Source organism: Chamaea fasciata, unplaced genomic scaffold, assembly GCF_029207755.1.
Source record: "Chamaea fasciata isolate MVZ Bird 193981 ecotype frontalis unplaced genomic scaffold, bChaFas1.0.hap1 SCAF_2, whole genome shotgun sequence".
Classification (NCBI taxonomy): domain Eukaryota; kingdom Metazoa; phylum Chordata; class Aves; order Passeriformes; family Sylviidae; genus Chamaea; species Chamaea fasciata.
Genome location: NW_027094087.1, coordinates 93020871 through 93039681, shown reverse-complemented (window position 1 = coordinate 93039681; position 18811 = coordinate 93020871). Strand labels below are relative to the sequence as shown.

The window sequence follows — 18811 nt, the reverse complement described above, 5'->3', positions numbered from 1 at the left end:
GAAGGAGGAAATCGGTCAAGTACAAACAATGTGGCTTTTATTACATTAAATCAGCAATAATAAACCTTTGTACTTCACAAGACTTTTTTGTTTGCTTTTTAAAAGGACACTGTCAAGGGTATTAAGCCTCATGCTTTCTTTGCATTAATATGGGACTGACTGACAGCAAGTAAGTGTTTCAGAAAAGCTGAATTTCAGGACAGACCAAAATATGATGATTATGTAAAATTATACAAGTATGTAGAGACACATATTTATGGGTTGAAAAGAAAGGTTGCTAATCAGATACCTATTAAGTACACCTATTTAGACTTACCTTGTTCAGAGGGGGCTGCTGTTAAAGTTTTGATCTGTGCTGTTGCATGGATTTGATATTTATTATACTCTGTGTAGCATTCACTTCTTTGGAACTAATTGCCTCTAAATCCTTCATGGATTATTGCATTGGTGTTTGCTTTTTAGTCATCAAAATCTTATTTTTATTTATTTTTCTGAAATGAAAACATGAGTTTTGAGCCATGTTTTGTAGTTGTTTGGCTGGCCAGTTTTGTTTTAAGGTTTTCTTTTTTCTTTGGGTGTAATGGTAAACTTTTGTGTGTGTAATTAGTTGATGGGTACCTGGACAGTTGTGTATCTTCTACAGAGGTTCTGTTTTAAACTTTGAAGACCTTAATGGTTGTTTCTTTTAGTTGAAGTTACCTGAAAAGGATTTCAGTCTGCTGGAACTTGTTATTGCTCTGACATGGCAATTTGCTTAGCTTTGGTTGTTTTATGTTGTTTTGCAGGTTTTTTGGGTGTGGGGGTTTTTTTTTGGTTTTTTGGGTTTTGGTTTTTTTTGGTGGAAAACCAACTGAATTTCTTCATGCTGAATTTGAGTAAAGCAATCAGCCAAAACAATTCTGTAAATACTTCCTGTCACCAGGGAAACTGAAGGTGAAGATGGAAGTGCTGATAAATGATGAGAGAGCTTTACTGTCCTCTTGGTTAAAATTTTGATTATGAGAATGAAACGTAGAAACAAAGCTTTTTTATTTTTTCTCTCTCTCTCTCTCTCTCTCTTTTTTTTTTTTTCTTCCCTATATTAGATGTCCCTGCTTAGAGTTTTTTTCCTACTTCCCTTTTTTGGAAGGGGGAAAAAATCACTGAAAAACACTTCTCATTAACTGAAAATGGTGTGTTAATGATTTACTGGAATTGATTCTTTATGTCCTACCAGAGGTAAACTGCAAGTTGTTCATCCTCATAGAAAATTAGTAGCCTTTTGGCTTAGACTGCTTCTGGGACATCAAATTCACAATACTGAGTGTAGTACTACTAATGCCAGCTTGAAGCAGGAGCTGTATATTCACAACTCACACCTATTCACAGACAAAAAATTCAAGAGTATCTGAGGAGAGATCAGGATTCATCACTTTAGATTGTATTGGAAAATATTTCTGTCAAAATATTTTTTATTACTGTTTTTAAACAATCAGGAGAAATCTTGTAGACTAAAATTTGGGAGTTTATGATACTTGGTATAGTACTTTACTCATCTTGTTGGTTTTCCTTCTTTTTGCAGGAATCTGGGTTACTTTGTATCCCATTTTGTTTGTGGTAAGTGCAAGTGTAACACACTTGAATTAAAAATAGCAACTTTGGGCCTAAATGTCCATTTGTGTTGCGTTTCATTTTAGGGAAGCTGTTTCATAGTGCATTAAAACAGTTAAAGATAATTAAAGCCATTAGAAAAGATTCACTTTGACACATATTTATTTAGAAAGAGTCCTGAATTACTCAACACTGATGGGAAGTTTAAGCATCAGTTAATGTACAGGAGGCTAGGTGTGGGGTTTGCATGTCTGGCTTTTGTTTTTTTTGAGAAATTATTTGGAAAGAAACCAATAGGTTAAAAATTCCTCCCTTTAATATTTACATTCCAAGAAGTAGTTCATGTGCTTATTTTAGCCTCTCCCTACCTGAAAGAATCCATTCTGTTAATAGGATTTAGATGGTCTAACTTTTTAAGTTCCAGAAAAGGCTTTCTTGTACAATTTCCAATTTACAGATATTTCTCCAGCTATTAAAATGTGACACTTTTTGATAATGTTTTAGTTACCTGAAATTCTCATCAGATGAAAGAGAGAATTTAATGCTTTCTAGTGTTTTAGCTTGGCAGGTGTTACTAGCCAGAGAGGTACCTGATTCTTGGCTTAAGTATACTTGTCTTTTAAAACGTGATGGGCCAAAATTTTTAAAAATGGTACTAATACAGATTGATCAGCTTCACTTCTAGCAGGTGTTTGGTATCATTTGAAATAAGCTGTTTCAGCAGGCCTCCTTAATTTAGTTCAGCAAGTAAAGCTTAGTTTCTAGGTGAAAAAGGAGTTAATTTTTAAAGGTTTCTATTTCAGCTGTTTGGTTTTTTTTTTAATAGTTTTGAAGCTGTAATCTAACAGTACTTCAGGTGTAATATTTAAATAGGTAAAAGTAGGAATAATAATGATTTTGCAATGTCCTAGTTCTACTATGGAGGAAAAGCTTTATCATCCACTCATCTGTTCATTTTCTTTTTATCAATGGGTCACGATTTGCAGCTTGTGGAAAACAATCAAAAGAGTTGCAAAAATACTGTTGAAGAACCAAGTAGGGAAATACTAATTTGATGAGAATTGTTCTGAAGATTGTGAATATTAAAAGTTTTGAGAAGGGAGATGCATTTAGAATTAGTGTTCTAAGAGCTGTTTAGAAATTGAGAGGATTTATGGCTATCATAACCAGCAATCTGGTTACTTTCTGGTTTCATTTATTAATTGGTTCTAGTATCTCAAAGTAAATTAAAAAATAAAGAATAAAGAGACAGAAGAAACTTTCAAGAATTCTGCTTCTTTTGCTCAAAGACACTCTGATATTTGCAATATTTTTGTAGAAAGACAATAATTTGTGAGGAAAAAAAAGTCAAAAACCTGAAAATACAGAAGAACTTGCATCATTGATGTTCAGTTGATTGGCACTTTCTGGAAAACAGAAGCGTGTATCTGAACTATGGGAAAACAGGAAACTTGACTGATGGGTGTTAATTAGCCTGGTGATTCCCATATCTTTAGTTCTGAGGGATTGTAGTTCAGTAAGATTTAAATAGGTGGGTCAGCAACAAGAGTTGTTGACACAACTTCTTGGTATTCTCTGGCATCCTGAATCCTGTGTGACATTGAAAAGAGACTGGACTGAATTCCAGGTGGTTAAATGCAGTTTTAGTGGTGTGTTGTTATAGGCTCCTTGTATACCAAGTAAGAAGGAACCTAAAAATTGCCAGGTCTTTGGGACCTTGGGAAATTTTTACAGCATCCGCTTTGAGTCAAAAGCTAGGCTGTACTTTGAACATGCATTGCTACTTTCTTTTTAAGTTCAACTGAGCTGGGATAAAGAATTAATGATACTGAGCTTTTGATTGGTCTGACAAGAGGTGTGGCTGTCATCCAAAACAGAAGAGAAAACCACTGGTGTGCCAGTGCCAATAAAAGTTGTGGAACAGGTAATCCAATGATCTTGCCAGGAATGTGATGGGTATAGTTCTTGCTGTGTACTGTCTCACATTATTGCTAAGTAGAAAGACGTTTTCTCTCTTCAAGGGGTTCTTGGTGAAAGTGGAATCACAGCACAATGGATGAATAAAAGGCATCACAGAAGCAGCTCCTCTGGCAGGGCTGCCCATGGTGAACACTGCACACGCATCTCTGTTTCCTATGCTGTTATGATCTTAATCAGACTGTCTCTGATTTCAATGCATAATGAAGGATACAAAAAGGCTTTGCAAAAATTGTGATCAGATATTTCTTTCATTTTTCTCAGCAGTATGAGATGTGCAGTTCTAGTCAGAAAAAAAAAAGGCATCCTATAAAACCTCCTCTGACTTTTATTACTTCTCTGACATGTTTTTCAGCGTTAGATCTGAACCCTCTAGCGTAGTGCAGATCTATAAAAGCAGTGACCTAAGATTTACAGTGAACAATTCACAGCTGGCTTGCAGAACAGTGAAGACACTGAATTTGGCATTTTCAGTGACATTGGTGTAGGATATTACACATTAAAAAAAATAAACTTCGCTACTGGGATGTCCAAAATCATCATCCCCATTTTGAGTTGCCCTATTCATGTGCCAACCACATCTTTTTTTGTAGAAGCCCACAGTTGCTTGTGCCTTGTGGTTTCCCTAAATCTTTCTCCCAAGTGTTTACCTTCTAATTACCTGTCTGTTTGGGCAGGCTGGTTTTCCTTTGCTGTGCCACTTGTCCACTTCTATGTCAATAATTACTGACAACCTCCATTTCCTAGTTTAGGCTGTTGAAGTTCCATCCCAAAATATGACAACGATTAAATGGCAGGCAAAATTTGACATTCAGTAATGAATTTGCAATCTGATACAATTCACTTAGTTCATCTTTGATATTTAACAGAATAAAGTCTGTTGTGCTTGTAGCTATCAATAAAGACTAATATGTGTCTCAGTAGGAAATGTTTCTTCTAGCTGTAAATAAAAGTGAATGCATCTGATGATTTTTGTAGGCATCTGTTGAAGGCAGGGCCAACCCTTTTGGGACTCAGAAAGCAGCCCTTGGGGTCATGGAGCTCACATGACCTAGTTTATTCTTCATTAAAACAGATGGTATCTATCTGAGCAAGGCAAACTTGGTTTTAAGAAAGAGCTGGGGATTAAAAGGATGGGAAGCTGAAACAGCTGGGTCTAATTAATGGGCACAAATAAAGAGGCAATCTAAGCATTAAATTAGTCATCTACATCAATAGTAAAATAGTCACTACATGACTACGCACTCAATTGTTTTAGCTGATCAAAAGTTGCAGGATTGGTTTACCTAGCATCAGAAATGTTCCCACATTCTTTATTCTTTTCTGCTAGGCTTCAAAGAGAACAAAATCCTGGAAACTGGCTAGGGTGTTTTTGCATGGTATTAGGGAATCCAGCTTGTTTTGTAAGATTGAAAATACCCTACTTGTGTTTGATATGTAGGCCAAGTTGGTCCTCTGCAGATTTTGGGCTCATCTCTTTGTGTTTAACATGAGAAGGTTACCTGATGGAGAAGATGGCTGGCATTCCTTCAAGCTCTACAGCCACATAAAATTTGCAGTAGAATCCAAGAATTTTATTGTTTCTGTTGTAAACAGATTATACTGGATTAGTGGTTAGCATTTTGCATATTTTACTCAGTTTGCCCATGTAGTCCTAAAAATCCTGAACTGTGTTGCAAACAGCACAGACGCTCTTCTTCCTGTTGTTACTGGTGGCCAGAGACCTTCACTTCACTTATTATATGCCTTAGCAGGAAGAAGGGGCCTGTGCAAATAAACTTCAAATCTGCCTTCAGACTTTGTAAGAACAACTGTTTTCTTGAGGTATGATCTTCTTGTGTAGGTGCATTGTTTTGCTCTGGAACTCTGGTAACATGTACTATAGTAGACAAATAGGGATATGTATGTGGGGAGTGTGTGAAGCCATTTCTCTTCCTTCAGCAGGACAGTACTTGGTAGATCCAAGGACTACTCTAGAATGGTATGATGTCCCAAGTTTGAACCAAATAAGAAATAAATGTGAGAAAACTGAAGTGCAAGTCTGTAAACACTATTCCCCTTCATTCTTACAGACAAGTACAGAATATTTCCATTTTAAGGTAATCATAAGGAATGTTTACTCATCTGTCACAAAAGGTCAACTTCAGTTGGTCCACAAAGCTGAGCTCTGTGGTGATGAAGGGAAAAAGTTAAACAGTTCATTCATGGGGATTAGCAGAAATTGTTCTGTGAGTTAGGTATCTCCTCACCTGGAGTGGTGCTTTGATGGAAGACTAGTAACACTGCCTTATTTGCTACCAAAAACTTTCCCTCAAATTTATGAAGCTGGGCCTTCATCTTCCACAGTGCCACTTACTGCTTCAGTTTTTTAGTTTTCTTTTTATGAATCTGAAGGGCAGAATTTCCATCTAGTCACAGCACAACAACCTGTTCTTATAAAATAGATTTTCTTGACTGTGCTAAACAACCATAATAACATCTTGTTGCCCTCCCACCTTGACTGTTGTCCCATTTCTCCCTTCTCCCTATCAATTGCAAGGAAGAACATTTTAAAAATACTAGCAGAAATGGCTAAAAGTATGAGCAGGTTTGAAGAGATACTTTGAATTACAGTAGTTTCTGTATGCAGACTTTATCTGATTATTTGAAGACTGGCTAAGCATAAAACAGAAAAAAAAAAAAGCATAGCAGTTTGTCCTGTGGAAGAGTGGTTGGTATGTGGGTACTGCCAGCTAATGCAGGCCTAATGGATTTTCTGAGAAGTCTTGATGGGACAAAATACAGATTATGAGAGGAATTGTCTGAAAACAAGTGATACATGGCTTCTCAGTCTGTATCGTCCTAATTTTCATAGCTGTTGCAACTGTGCTAAAGATGTGTGAAAATAGACTGCCTGGGATCAGTTCAGCAATAAAACTGGTTTGGGAGGTTCTCTGCTCTCGCCTGTCTGTGTGGTCGTCTGCTTTTCCCAGAGGCTTTGTAGATTATGGCTTTTCCACTATTCTGGAACAGCCTGCCAGGCTTTGCTGTTCCTGCCAGAGATGTTTTTAAGGAGGAAGTGTTTCCAAAGTTAGAACTATTGCTAAATAAGTCCCTGACAGGTTCTTCTTTGCAAATAGATGGATCTTGTGATTTCTATTATTTTTGCTGTTATTTCTGACCAGTGGTTTGTAAAGATAAACTGACAGCATAAGGAAAAGTAAAGCATTCTGAAATAAAAATTTCTTAAACAAGTAGAACAAGTCCTGAAACATGTAATCACTAGAGATCTAGGAACAATTAGATATGTGTTTACTTTTGACTTTCCTGTTGGATATGTCTGTGGAAGCACTTCATTCATACAAGTATCAAAATGCATGTAAAACCACATTTGCGTATGGGGTTAGTATTGTTAATTTCCCTGAGTCCACATTTGAAAGTCTCAAAAGTGAAAGGTGGTTTCCAGTTTCAGTGTGCCATACAGCTGTTGTTACTCTTTACAGTGTTTTTACTCTGAATTTAAATTTCAGCTCCTAATTGAGAAATAACACAAGTTAATTTTGTTTTATTGTGTGTACGCAGCGTGGATATAAGTAATCAGTATTTAAAGTAGCTTGAATAGATGTCTCTGCTTGGAAGCTTTTGGGCCTTTTTTTTGTGTTTGTTGGGGTTTTTTATGTTATTTGTTTGGGTTTTTTACTGCAGAAGCCCATCACTGAGTAAATAAAGTTGTTTGCAGGTATAGTCATGTAATGTGACTACATTGTTAAAGGATTTCATTGCATGATAAATTTTCCAGGGTAACCTGATGGTTTACTTTACTTTACTGTAACAGCAGGCTTTTTTCTGAGGCCTGTATGTAGTTTTCATGGTTAAAGAATTGTAACTGGGGATAGATGGGAATTTAAAACTTCATTGATAGAATCTTTTGTGCTTGGACAATAGTAATCCTTGATGCGTTTGTGTAGTGAGAACTTTTATCTTGAAAACTGGCTTTGAGAACTGTATTGGTAGTAGAGCTGCAAATTCCATTAAACTGGATTGCTGGAGTGAGTAGTTCTTAGTTTGTAAGATGAGTATTTTGTTTTTTAGTAAATGGTACGTCTTAAATAACATGTTAAGTGATTGGAAAGAAAAACTGTTAAATAACATAGTTTTTTTTAGCTGAGAATACGCATACAGAAAAGAAGTATTTCAAATGTAAATTGAAGCGACCAGAGGCAAAAATTCCCTTGTTTTTTTCTCATCTCCCCAATAATGCAGTTTTAGAAGTTCATTTGTTAGTTTCTTGCTCTTACCTATCTTTCAAAAATGTATTTCCTTTCACATACATATTCCTTTCCCTGTACCTGTTGTGCATCTTAGGAAAGTGTCTTTGCTGTAAATTGATTATAACTGATAAACACAATCTGAAATCAGGTAACAAACCAGTTAATACTGCTGTAACAGGTCTGTGTGCTGCCTTTCCTAGGGTATGTGCAAAGAAGAAGATGATTGTGAGCTGAAGTATAATAAGCTTTTGACATTTCTGGAGAGAGTGACCTTTCACAAGTTAGGTGCTCGATGTGAATGCCGGGTGTCCTTTATAGTGGCACATATTTCTGAGAATGGGATTAAAAATATCTGGTCTACTGCTGTAATGGAACCTACATGGCTTTGTTTAGTGTGCAGAAAAACAATCAGCAACCACCCAATAAGTTGAAATGTGTGTTCATCTTCAAATGTTTAACCCTGTGCTGCACAACAAATAGCAATCTGGCTAAATGTACAAGTTTTACTTTGATTTCAAACAAAAAGAGATACTCACTTCAGTTGTGTATGATTGTCTTGAGTCCAATGCACTTAAAAAGGAACTTCAGAGACTATTGAATAGAGAAATGCCTAATGCATTACTTGAAAGTCAATATGTTTTTATTTTACTTCATTTTTTAGAGTGAATTGGAAAAGGAATACATTAACTATAAAAAAGGGGTGCCAGACAGCTACTGTTTCCAAGTGGTTTAGTACTGTGCACTCTAAGCAGATTTTTTAAAATGTAACAATTTTTAGAAGGATTAGCAAATTTTATGTATTTTTTTTCCCATCACTTCCTTATCATTCTGAATCGCTTTGCCTCTCTCTGCACATTTAAGTTTATAATCTCACACCTGAATAATTGGAGTTCCTGTCGGTCTTAATTTAGCAAATTATCTTTGTTCTTTTTCCCTTCTTATGGTAAGCTGATGTTTCTGCTCCAACTTTGCAGGCACAGGTACCTTTGGACGTGTTCATCTGGTGAAGGAAAAAATGGCCAAGCGTTACTTTGCACTGAAAGTAATGAGCATTCCTGATGTCATTCGACTGAAGCAAGAGCAACACGTGCACAATGAGAAGTCTGTCTTGAAAGAAGTCAACCACCCTTTTTTGATCAGATTGTAAGTTGCTGTGTTTTTAGTTCGTTTCACTCATACAGAAAGTGTAGTTAAAGTACTCCAGAGTCTCATTGCAAGTTCTAATGTACTTAACCAACGCTGAGCATTTAATTTCTCACATGTAATCTAGATTGAAGTAGACTTTGGAATGAAGTGCGTATTTTAGAAAAATCAAGAATTTTAAATGAAAAGGTATAAACATTCAAACAATAATTTATTATAAGGTGTTTTCTCTCTCTTATTTTTCACACTGCAGAAGAGACATTTTGTGAAGTGAGGGGAAAATGCTAATGGGGAATTGTTAGGATTGGCTCATCAAAATGACTTCTAGAACAATTCTTGATGTTAGAATGATGATGAAAGTATTTCTACATGTATGTGCTATAGATATTGGTAAATAGCTGAAGATGTTCCCAGACTGAAATACCTAGTTTTTACAAACATAAGTGAACTATACTTTTGCAAACTTAATTTTTAAACAGTTTAAACAACAGCAGCCCTTCTTGGACTTTGGTATTCCTGTATTTGTTAAGTGATGGAACCTATTGAGAAGCATGATTTCAACACAGTTCATAAAGGTTACTTTTTTGTTTTAGTGGAATTTAGGTAACCCTAATTATCCCAGTGGTCCCATTGCTAAAGAGAGAAGGTATTATACTCTTCTGTTCAGTACTGCAGTGCTTCTTGTGTGTCTGAGTCCATATCTATTCATGTGATAACTAAACCTCTGGTAATTGCAGGGTAATTTTCCATTTATATGTCCTCATGCATGGATACATGCCTGGCTATTAACCAAGATTTGTTTCCATTTATCTGCTTTAATCAGTTTTACATAAAATTAGACAAAATTTGCCTTAGTTAATCTGGCTGTAGAGAGTGCAGCTTCCTGCCAGGGTTAAGCAAGTGTCAGAGGGAAAAGAAGAAGGCATGGTAGTCATTCAGAAGATGGAATGAGCCCTGCAGGAGGATGCTTTTTCCTTGGTGTGGTGTCGACTTTTTCTAGCATCTTCATGCTATTAGTTTCCAGCTAGTGTTCAGCAATCCTGTGTGTGGCATAGTTATCACTAAGACAAGTTCTAGAATATGTAGAGATTGAGATTCATGGAAGAAATCAAGGTGGAGAGGCTGAGAACATCTGGTTAGGCTGGTTGAAGTATGGAGAGAACAAGGGGAACAGGATTTTATATAAATATCTATGTACATCTGGACCCTGCCAAAACCACCAAGCAAACCCCGTCTCAGTAGGTCTGTGTGTCAGGAATAGCGGGAGTAGACAAATTTGGGGGAGATGTCAGAGACAGGGATGGGAGGATTCATGTTCATACAGAAGTGATCAAAAGTCTAAACAGGGGAGTTCTCCTGGACTTCATTCACACCTTATGTACAAAATATCAGATTTTTCAGGTTGCCAAAGGATACAATCCAAATAGTTTACTTTGTTTGCAAGGCAAATGTTCTTCGTGTCTTCTAGAGTTCTGCCTTGTCTGTTGAAATGTCCAGTGAGATGTTGCATCAGCTATGCTCCTGTAATTGTCCATGTGGTGCCTTTTTCCCTTGGCAGAGGAGACTCCAAGCAACGTAGCTCAAGTGAAGTAGTTAAAATTTAGGTCACAACAATATTTATGTGCTTTAGGTTAAACAAGCCTTTGTGGATGATTTTCACTAGACTGTATGACAAATAACATTTTCTGCAGCTTTTTGGGTGACTAAAAGGTTTTTTCAGCCACCTCCTGCCCAATATATGTGTGGGTTTTTTTCTGTTAATTGTTTTACTGTAAGTGTTTAACAAAAACGGGGAAAAATTGTATAGTTCAGCTCTCATGCCTTTAAAGTGTGTTATCTGCGTGGTCTTTTTTTTATGTTTTCAGTTAGCTTCGCCATCTTTAACACTGATAGTATTCTCCTTTGGTTGCAAAACAAGGAATAGGTGTCAATGCAGCATAATATTTCAGGATTTTATGATGGAAAATTATAAAGTAATGCTGCTCATAATTGATTTCTGGTGTTCAGAAATTCCATATGTCTTCCTATATGTAAAGAGTTCTCTTTTTTTCCTTTTCCTGTTACTTTTGAGAAATATTCTAAATATAGGGAGGTACTGTTTTTCTGTACACACTGTAGTTACTCATCTAAATATTTTTTTTAACAGTTTTTTTTCTAAATGCTTCTTAGGTGCTTTTGCAGCAACTGATCACTGGAGATTCCTAGGAAGTCTTTACTGCCATGTTTGAGTATTATGTCATACTGTGGTACAGCTCTTCATAGTGAGATGTAATGTTGATATGGTTTTGAAGAGAAGAATAATTAACAAAAATCAACTATGTCTTGTGGTTGTATAGGCTAAAACAGGTTGTTTGTTTGTAGGAGTTCACAATGGCGTTTAAAGTTTATGTAGTGAAGCTGAATTGTAGAGTTAATGACACCAAACGTTACTCTAATCACAGTTTCTGTGGGATTTTTTCTCTTCTTTTTGTAATAAATTACCTTTTAAAGCAATCTGAATTGCAAATACAAAAATTCTTCATTTTGCTCTTTTTCATCTATACCAAATAATGTATTCATTTTTCTGTGGAAAGATAAACCTTTAAGAGTCAGTTTTCGAAGAAATTAATTCCAGTAAAAATCCTGTGCTTAATGATGTAGATGTTCCATTTTTTTCCCTCTGTATTGTCAGATTTTGATCTTCCTTTCCCATAAATGTGTGGTTTGCTTTGTTTCACCCATTCCTGCTCTTCTTTCATTGTTTATTGTAGGTACAGCTTTTCCTAATGACCTAGAATGCATTTTCAGAGTGTTTCTGCGTAGTCAATGAAGATGCTGTGAACTATATCATCAATAGCCAATTAATGATGTTGATGACTGTGATAGGGAAGAAGTTCCCTGAAAGCAGAATACAAGCCTGAGCTCTGCTTTCTCCATCACTGAGGGAATGGAAGAGCTATAGCTGATGTCTGTTAGTCTGTCTTTTTCCCTTGGTTGCCTCCGTGCTGCTGTCAAAAATAAAATCGTCCTGGGTAAAAGTCATTCATGTGTTAGGGAGCTCAGTTTCTGCTTATCTTTTCCAAGGCTCCATGCCCTGATTAAGTACAAGGTATTTGTGATACTGCATGAGCACTGACTAGAAGCTGAAGTAGCTTCTGTTCTTGTATCACCCGATCAGTAAGTAAGGACACAGAGTTCTCTTTATTATGGAATTAGTAATAGTTCTTTCTTTTAAGTGGTAGTGTTCTTCAAGATCTTACCAGATACTTGTTTTCTTCTTAACTGTTGAGCTACATTTAGGGGTGTGGTGAGTTGATTAATGTAGATAGAATGAAATACGGCATAACTTAGAGGAATGTGGAAGAGAAGATTCCTGTATTCTGTAATGACGCATTTTAAAGCCACATATAATTATTTTCTTTCTTCTTTACCTGTTCTTTATGTTACTCTGACTGCCCCAGAAACCGGTCTTAAATTAAAGGTGGCAGTCTGAGGAATGGAAGGTACCTGTCCTTAGATTAATTCTGAGGTACAGAAATGAATCTTGTTTTGATGTCATTTTTGCTTTTCTATTGCTTTTGTGAAAGATGCCATACAAGAGCAAGCATTGTCATCTGATGCTTTAGTTGGGATTGTGTATCTCTAGGGAAGAAGGCATAGGAGAAGGACAACTCTTTGATGTCTGGTTTTGAACATATTGTCATGAAAGTCTTTACAAAAGCAGATTCTGCCTATCACTTTGGTAATGCTTGATAATATAAAATGTGAGGTGTGTAAAAAATGTCTGGTCTTTACATCAGGTCAGTTATTTGGTGCTTAGAAGAGACCTGTTTTGTACAACAAAACAGAATCTATCAATTTTTTTTCTTGCCCTGTGCTGTGCTTATCCTCAACTATCTGGTTTACATTGCAGGTTAAGGTGGCTACTTGAATGTCTTACATAATCCTGGATTCTTGGGGGTTTAATATTTGCGGACAAGAAATCAGACATTAGTTATGTACATGGTTGGGCAGCAGAAGCCATTTTACAGACATTTCCTCATAGAACAAATCAGAGACATAATTTCTTTGTTCAGTAAAACACTACTTTTGTTACAGATTTTGGACCAACCACGATGAACGTTTTTTATATATGTTAATGGAATATGTGCCAGGAGGAGAACTTTTTAGTTACCTGCGCAACATGGGGCGTTTCAACAACAGCACAGGACTGTTTTACTCCACGGAAATTATTTGTGCAATAGAATACCTGCACTCCAAAGAAATAGTTTACAGAGACTTAAAACCTGAAAATATATTACTAGACAAAGAAGGACATATCAAGCTTACTGATTTTGGATTTGCAAAAAAACTTGTGGACAGGTAAGTGGAGTTTTCTTCTGGTAGTTACATTTTGCATGCTAAACAGTTAAAAAAAATGTTTGATTTCAGGTGCTCAGAATTTGATTTAACACTCCATGTGGTTCACACATGTCAAATTCCTTAATCAAATCCCTTAAAATGGCTGTATGGAAAGCAGTATTACCCCTTAGGTATAACCAGGAGCAGTATCATGCATTAGCAACAAAAAAAAGATTTTTTTTTAATATAGCTAGTTTTGTATATTTAAGTTTTCAGCAGTCATGTTGTAAAAAGGAGTTCAGGGAAGTAGTATAAGCAAATGCTACGATACAATCCTCCATAGATACTGAATTTCTGTATGTTTTGTAACTCATGTTTCCTTCTAGTTTTCTTTTAGAGATTTTTGAAGTGTGAGAATAATATTTGATAACTGGATACAGAGTTTTCACTAGCCTGTGGCTAAAATGAAACTGCAAAAATCTAGACAGAAACCATAAGGCCAGCTTCTGCAGAACTGATTTATTTAAATCTAGTTTCTGTATTACTGTCAGCTTTTTGTAAACTTTTTTACTGTAAACTTTTTGATAATGCAGAGGCTCCCCCGCAGTGATTCCTCTGTTCTTTCTGTTTGGACTACTCTTCCCAAGACTATAATACACGTTTTTAAGAGTAAGCAAGAGCATTGGGATTCAAGAAAAGGGAGGTGAAAACCAGCCTCTTGTATCAGAAGAGTGATGTGGCAAGGCTTGATTTTATGCCTTTGAGTCATCTCTTGAGGGAGACTGTGTTTGAGAGTTGTGATGGAGGCAGTGCAGTGGTGACTGAGGTGTTACGTAGGTGCTCATCCTCTTCGGTCATCCACCTGTTTGATGCTGCTTTTGTAACAAACAGGTCTCCAGGAGGAGAGTTCTACAAGGTCAATTTGAAAGGAGAGTGTGTGGGTGAGTGAGGGTCTGGAGTGATGCAGAGTCCCCAGGCAGGTGCAAAGCTGAGCTGCTTTATTGCAAAAACCAGGCCTTTTTAGCAGTTAGCCAGTTATCAGTTACATAGTTTTAAGTCATAACAAATGTAATTCAACCAACCACCATACACCACAGTGTGAATGCACAATGGTTACTTAACTTGCTTTTCTTCCCCTAATTCAGCTGAGTCTCTTTCCCACAGTCCTTTTCTACTTAGCCAAAGAAGAAAAGGTCAAAGGCTTGAGCCATGATTTTACAAGGCCTTCCCTTTGTGCAGTTTTACTTATCAGTAACAAGAGTGGATCTGAGAAAGCTGCTTATAAGATCCCTTATGAAGTAACAGTCAGATGAGACAAATCAAATTACAAAAGAGAATTGAAAGTTCTATTCACCTTTAAGGCTGAAAATCTATTTTAAAACCATAGAATTTTATTATGAGTATCTGAATTCAGTTTCCACTGGGCAAGCAAAAAGGCCTACAAATACTGGCCTTTAATTTTGTTTTTAAAGCAAAATAACTTTTTGCAGGAAGATGTAACATAATTTCATGTAAGAAAGTAGAACAATCTCTTTATAAGACATTTTCCTGCAAATACTTGTGACTTGCTCTTTACATGTAAATACTGCCACTTAGTGGTAATTGTGTTTCGGTGGGTTTAAGGCACAAGAGAAGTAACTCTTCATTAAATAAGGTGATAGTTCACATCAGAGTATATTTTTCAACCTGGAATATGAATCTCTAAGAGTAAATTGGTTCAAATATATTTTAGGAAATCAAACTTAGTTATCACTACTGGTTTTAATTGGGTTTGTATTTCCCATATTGCTTGGGGGGCAAAGTTGATCAGTTTGTGTTGAATCATAGAAGATTATAGTAGTTTTATCTTCATAGCTGATTTACCTTCAAATGTACAACAGGTAATATAAATACAGAACATAAAATTGGAATGAGCAAGGACATTATCAGTTAGAGCACAGGTTTGAGCACCTATGCAAATCTGGTTTCGTTTTTTGTGTTACTGGATTTTTTTTTGAAACTGCGTAGTATTCTCCCCACTAGCTGAAGTCATCTTCACAATGTTGGTTTTGTCACTGTAAAAATACACAGTTGTTAGCCCTTTATCCACTAGTGCATTCCAGTAGGTGCTTTTGTTTATGGCATAGCCTATTTGATCAAAATTATAGGGGATATTTTGTCATTTTTTTGCATGGAAAATATTTATACACATGAATCTTATGTGTATGGGTGTCAGCGAGTGTGTAGATGTGTGCATATACACTGCATACATGAATAGCAAAAAGAAGGCATGAAGTATTTATGGTTTTCAAACATAGTGAGGTAACCTGCTCTCAGAATCAGCAAAGACATTCCTAGAAAAAAGTCATAATATGTAAATGGAAATGTAGTGTGCAGAAGACTCTGGATACAATGGCACATTCCAGATGCATAATGCTTCACATGAATGATTCTGTAGTTGCCTAACTGAGGTTTTTCTCTAGATATTTTCCTTTCTTCCCATGACCATGTACGAAGGGATGAAATATTCACCATGTCCCTCTACATTCAAGCTGCCCTTCAGGAAGAGTGTCTGGCTCTTAGCTCATGTTCCCACTGTGGAAAGCAGCCTGCACCTGTACCTTCTTATTAGTTCAATTTCTGAAGGGCAAGACTCTCAATATTTTCTTTTTAGAAACAGAGGGAAGAGAGGAGGTTTTCTTTGCTCCTTCTGTTCCTTGTTGGTATGTCCTTCTGTTTATCCTTGTTCCTCCCTTTTCACTCAGTGTACGTTTAAAAATTCTAAATTTTTCTCCAAAACAGTGTCTCTTTGCCTCAGCTGCTGTTTATTTCTTCTCTTTTCCACCTTGATGTTGCTTAACTGAAGACTTAATAACCTTTTCAGTTTCTTGTAAGTACATTCATATAAAATAGATGTGCCACTACTTTTAAAAAAGGGCAATGTCAAGAAGAATGTTGGGGAGGGAGTTTTTATAAATTACTGTTACCTGAAGGCTGTAGAAAGGATTTCCTTTGAAGTTTTCATCTGTTACTTTTGTAGACCTTTCTCTTTCTGAAAAGCATATACCACTCTTTGGATATGGTATTTTTATTGCATTTTTTTTTTTTCTGATCTGATTTCTTTTTTCTGTGTAGTTTTTGGTTGGGTTTTTTTGTTTCGGTTTGGGTGTTTGGGGTTTTTTGTGATTTTTTTGGGCAGTTAGGGTTTAATTTCCGTGTTCTTTCAGAGAAGCACAAAACTAATCTGCATGAAATTTTATGGGTTTTTTGTGGACAGATTTCACTCAAAGTTATAAACGTTTTAGGTAAAATTAAGACTTGAGTGATATTTTTTTTTTCCTGGAATGTTATTCACTGTTAATTTTAGTTTATTCAGTTTACATTCCTAAAAAAGAAATTTACCTGTGAGTCACTCTAGAAACTTGAGAAGTGTTTAATCTTAAATATTGGGGATAGTTCTGCACTGTTGCTTAAGCTGGATGTGTCTCATGACTGTTGTACACAGTGGATTGAAGAGAGAAAGACTAAGTAAGACACAGTAAGTCTAGTTTGCAAAGTGTTCCCTTTGTCACTGTAGAAGCAAGCTAGAATTTCTTGCAGAACAAACTTTTGTCAGCTGGATACAAAGCAATCTTTGTTAAATAAAATTACAGAGAAACTGCCAGAATACCAAAACAAACGTTGGTAATCTGGCTTATATGCAAAAAGCTTGTCAGATACTCCAGAGATGGATGCTGAATGGTATAAAATGCTTAAACACATTAACCACTGAGGCTGAACTTCTTCACACAATATTCTTCAAAAGTTTCACAAAATTATTTTGTAGCTTACCTTTGTAACCAGAGTAGATTCTTTATTTCATGTTTTAAATTCAACCTTACCAATTAGCACTTAACAGTACTTCAGGGTTTATCTTGAAATTTCAGAACAATGAATATTTTGTAGGGAAGTCTATTCTTATTTTTTTTGCATTGTAATTTATCTTCAAAAAAGTTATCTGGAATTTCAGATGAATATTCAGTATTCATAAAATAGTAATGATAAAAAATAATTTAAAGTATTATCTTTTTGTAGCATCTACTTGATGTGTTTTCCAAAATACTAGATAGTCTGTTTCATGACTAACATAAGGGGAAACACAAGTCATGATCTTACAGTACAAATAAACATCTTAAAGAACATTAGCTTCGTTCAAGTTTTTGTGTAGTTAGTGAACATCCATTTCTTGATTGAAATTAAGGAAGTAGTTAATGTGGTGATAATAAATTGGATTTCCTACTGCAACTAGGAGACTTGAAGTTACGTTTGCCTTGATTCACAGTTTCCCTTTTACTTGAATAAAAAACCAGTAAAACTGTCAGCTGCTTCATTGGCATTGCTGCCTAAATCAGTATGATTGAGTCACACAATGGATACAGCTTTTTAAATTTGGGAGAGGGAGAAATACTTTGTTTTAGAAGATGACAGAGTTTTGCTGTTATTCCGAATTCCATAGTCCTGATCTAGGTAGCTGCTAGATGGCAGTAGTGTAAAGCAGCACTGTGTGTAAAAATTCAGTATGGTTGATTTGGAATAGAAGAGTTTATGTTTTTTAGATAAATGAATGATAAAAAATAATGATGTATTCTTTACACTTAGGAATGTAGTTTCAAGAACCTTGAAGCACATTAGATGCAAAGTGTGCCTAATACTTCTGATAGTTTAGCTGGAGCAATTTGGCTTTTGCCATAGTAAACTGAATCTTGAAATTCAAGTCATGATTCTTCATTTAAAGCCTTAAATGACTGTACAGCTCCTCTTCCTTTATCTAAACTATTTTTATAGGCTTAGGCTTAAAAAAACAAACAAACAAACAAACAAAAAAAAACCACCAGAAAGAAAGTATCCCAAAAGCTCCCTTTAAACTATTTCAAAGAATCACAGAATATGCTGAGTTGGAAGGCACCCATAAGAATCATCAAATCCACCTCCTGGCCTGTACCAGGACATCCCCAGGAGTCACACCATGTGCCTGAGAGCATTTTCCAAGCTCTTTTTGAACTTTCTCAGACTTGGTGCTGTGATCACTTCCTTGGGGATCCTGTTCCAGTGCTCAACCACCCTCTGGGTGAAGAACCAGATATTTTCTTGGTATCCAACCTAAACATCTTGACACATTTCTTTGTGTCCTCTCACTGGTCACAAGAGTGAAGAGATCAGTGCCTGCCCCCTGCTTCCCCTTGTGAGGATGTTGAAGACCACAATGAGATGTCCCCTCAGTCTCCTCTGGTCTGAACAGACCAAGTGCCCTCAGCTGCTCCTCATAATGCTTCCCCTCTAGACCCTTCACCATCTTCATTGCCCTCCTTGGGACACTCTCCAGTAGCTGAATGTCTTTTTTTACATTGTGGTGCCCAAAACTGCACACAGGCCTCAAGGTGAGGCCATGTCAGCACAGAGTAGGGTGGAACATTCATCTTCCCTTCATTCTCAGAAAAAAAGAAGTTGAATTAGTATTTCTTCTAAATGTGATTGCTGTTTGTCTTAATGCATTTGTCCAGGAGTGTGTTACC

General features: G+C 36.2%; 1 protein-coding gene across 1 annotated transcript in view; it reads left to right on the top strand.

Annotated features, from left to right (window-relative positions):
- PRKX (protein kinase cAMP-dependent X-linked catalytic subunit) overlaps positions 1-18811 on the top strand; it is a 58072-nt gene that overhangs the window by 18845 nt on the left and 20416 nt on the right. The window contains exons 2-3 of the mRNA XM_066176780.1: positions 8792-8960; positions 13038-13301. Of these exons, the coding sequence (XP_066032877.1) occupies positions 8792-8960; positions 13038-13301 (433 nt within the window). The remainder of the gene's footprint in view (positions 1-8791; positions 8961-13037; positions 13302-18811) is intronic.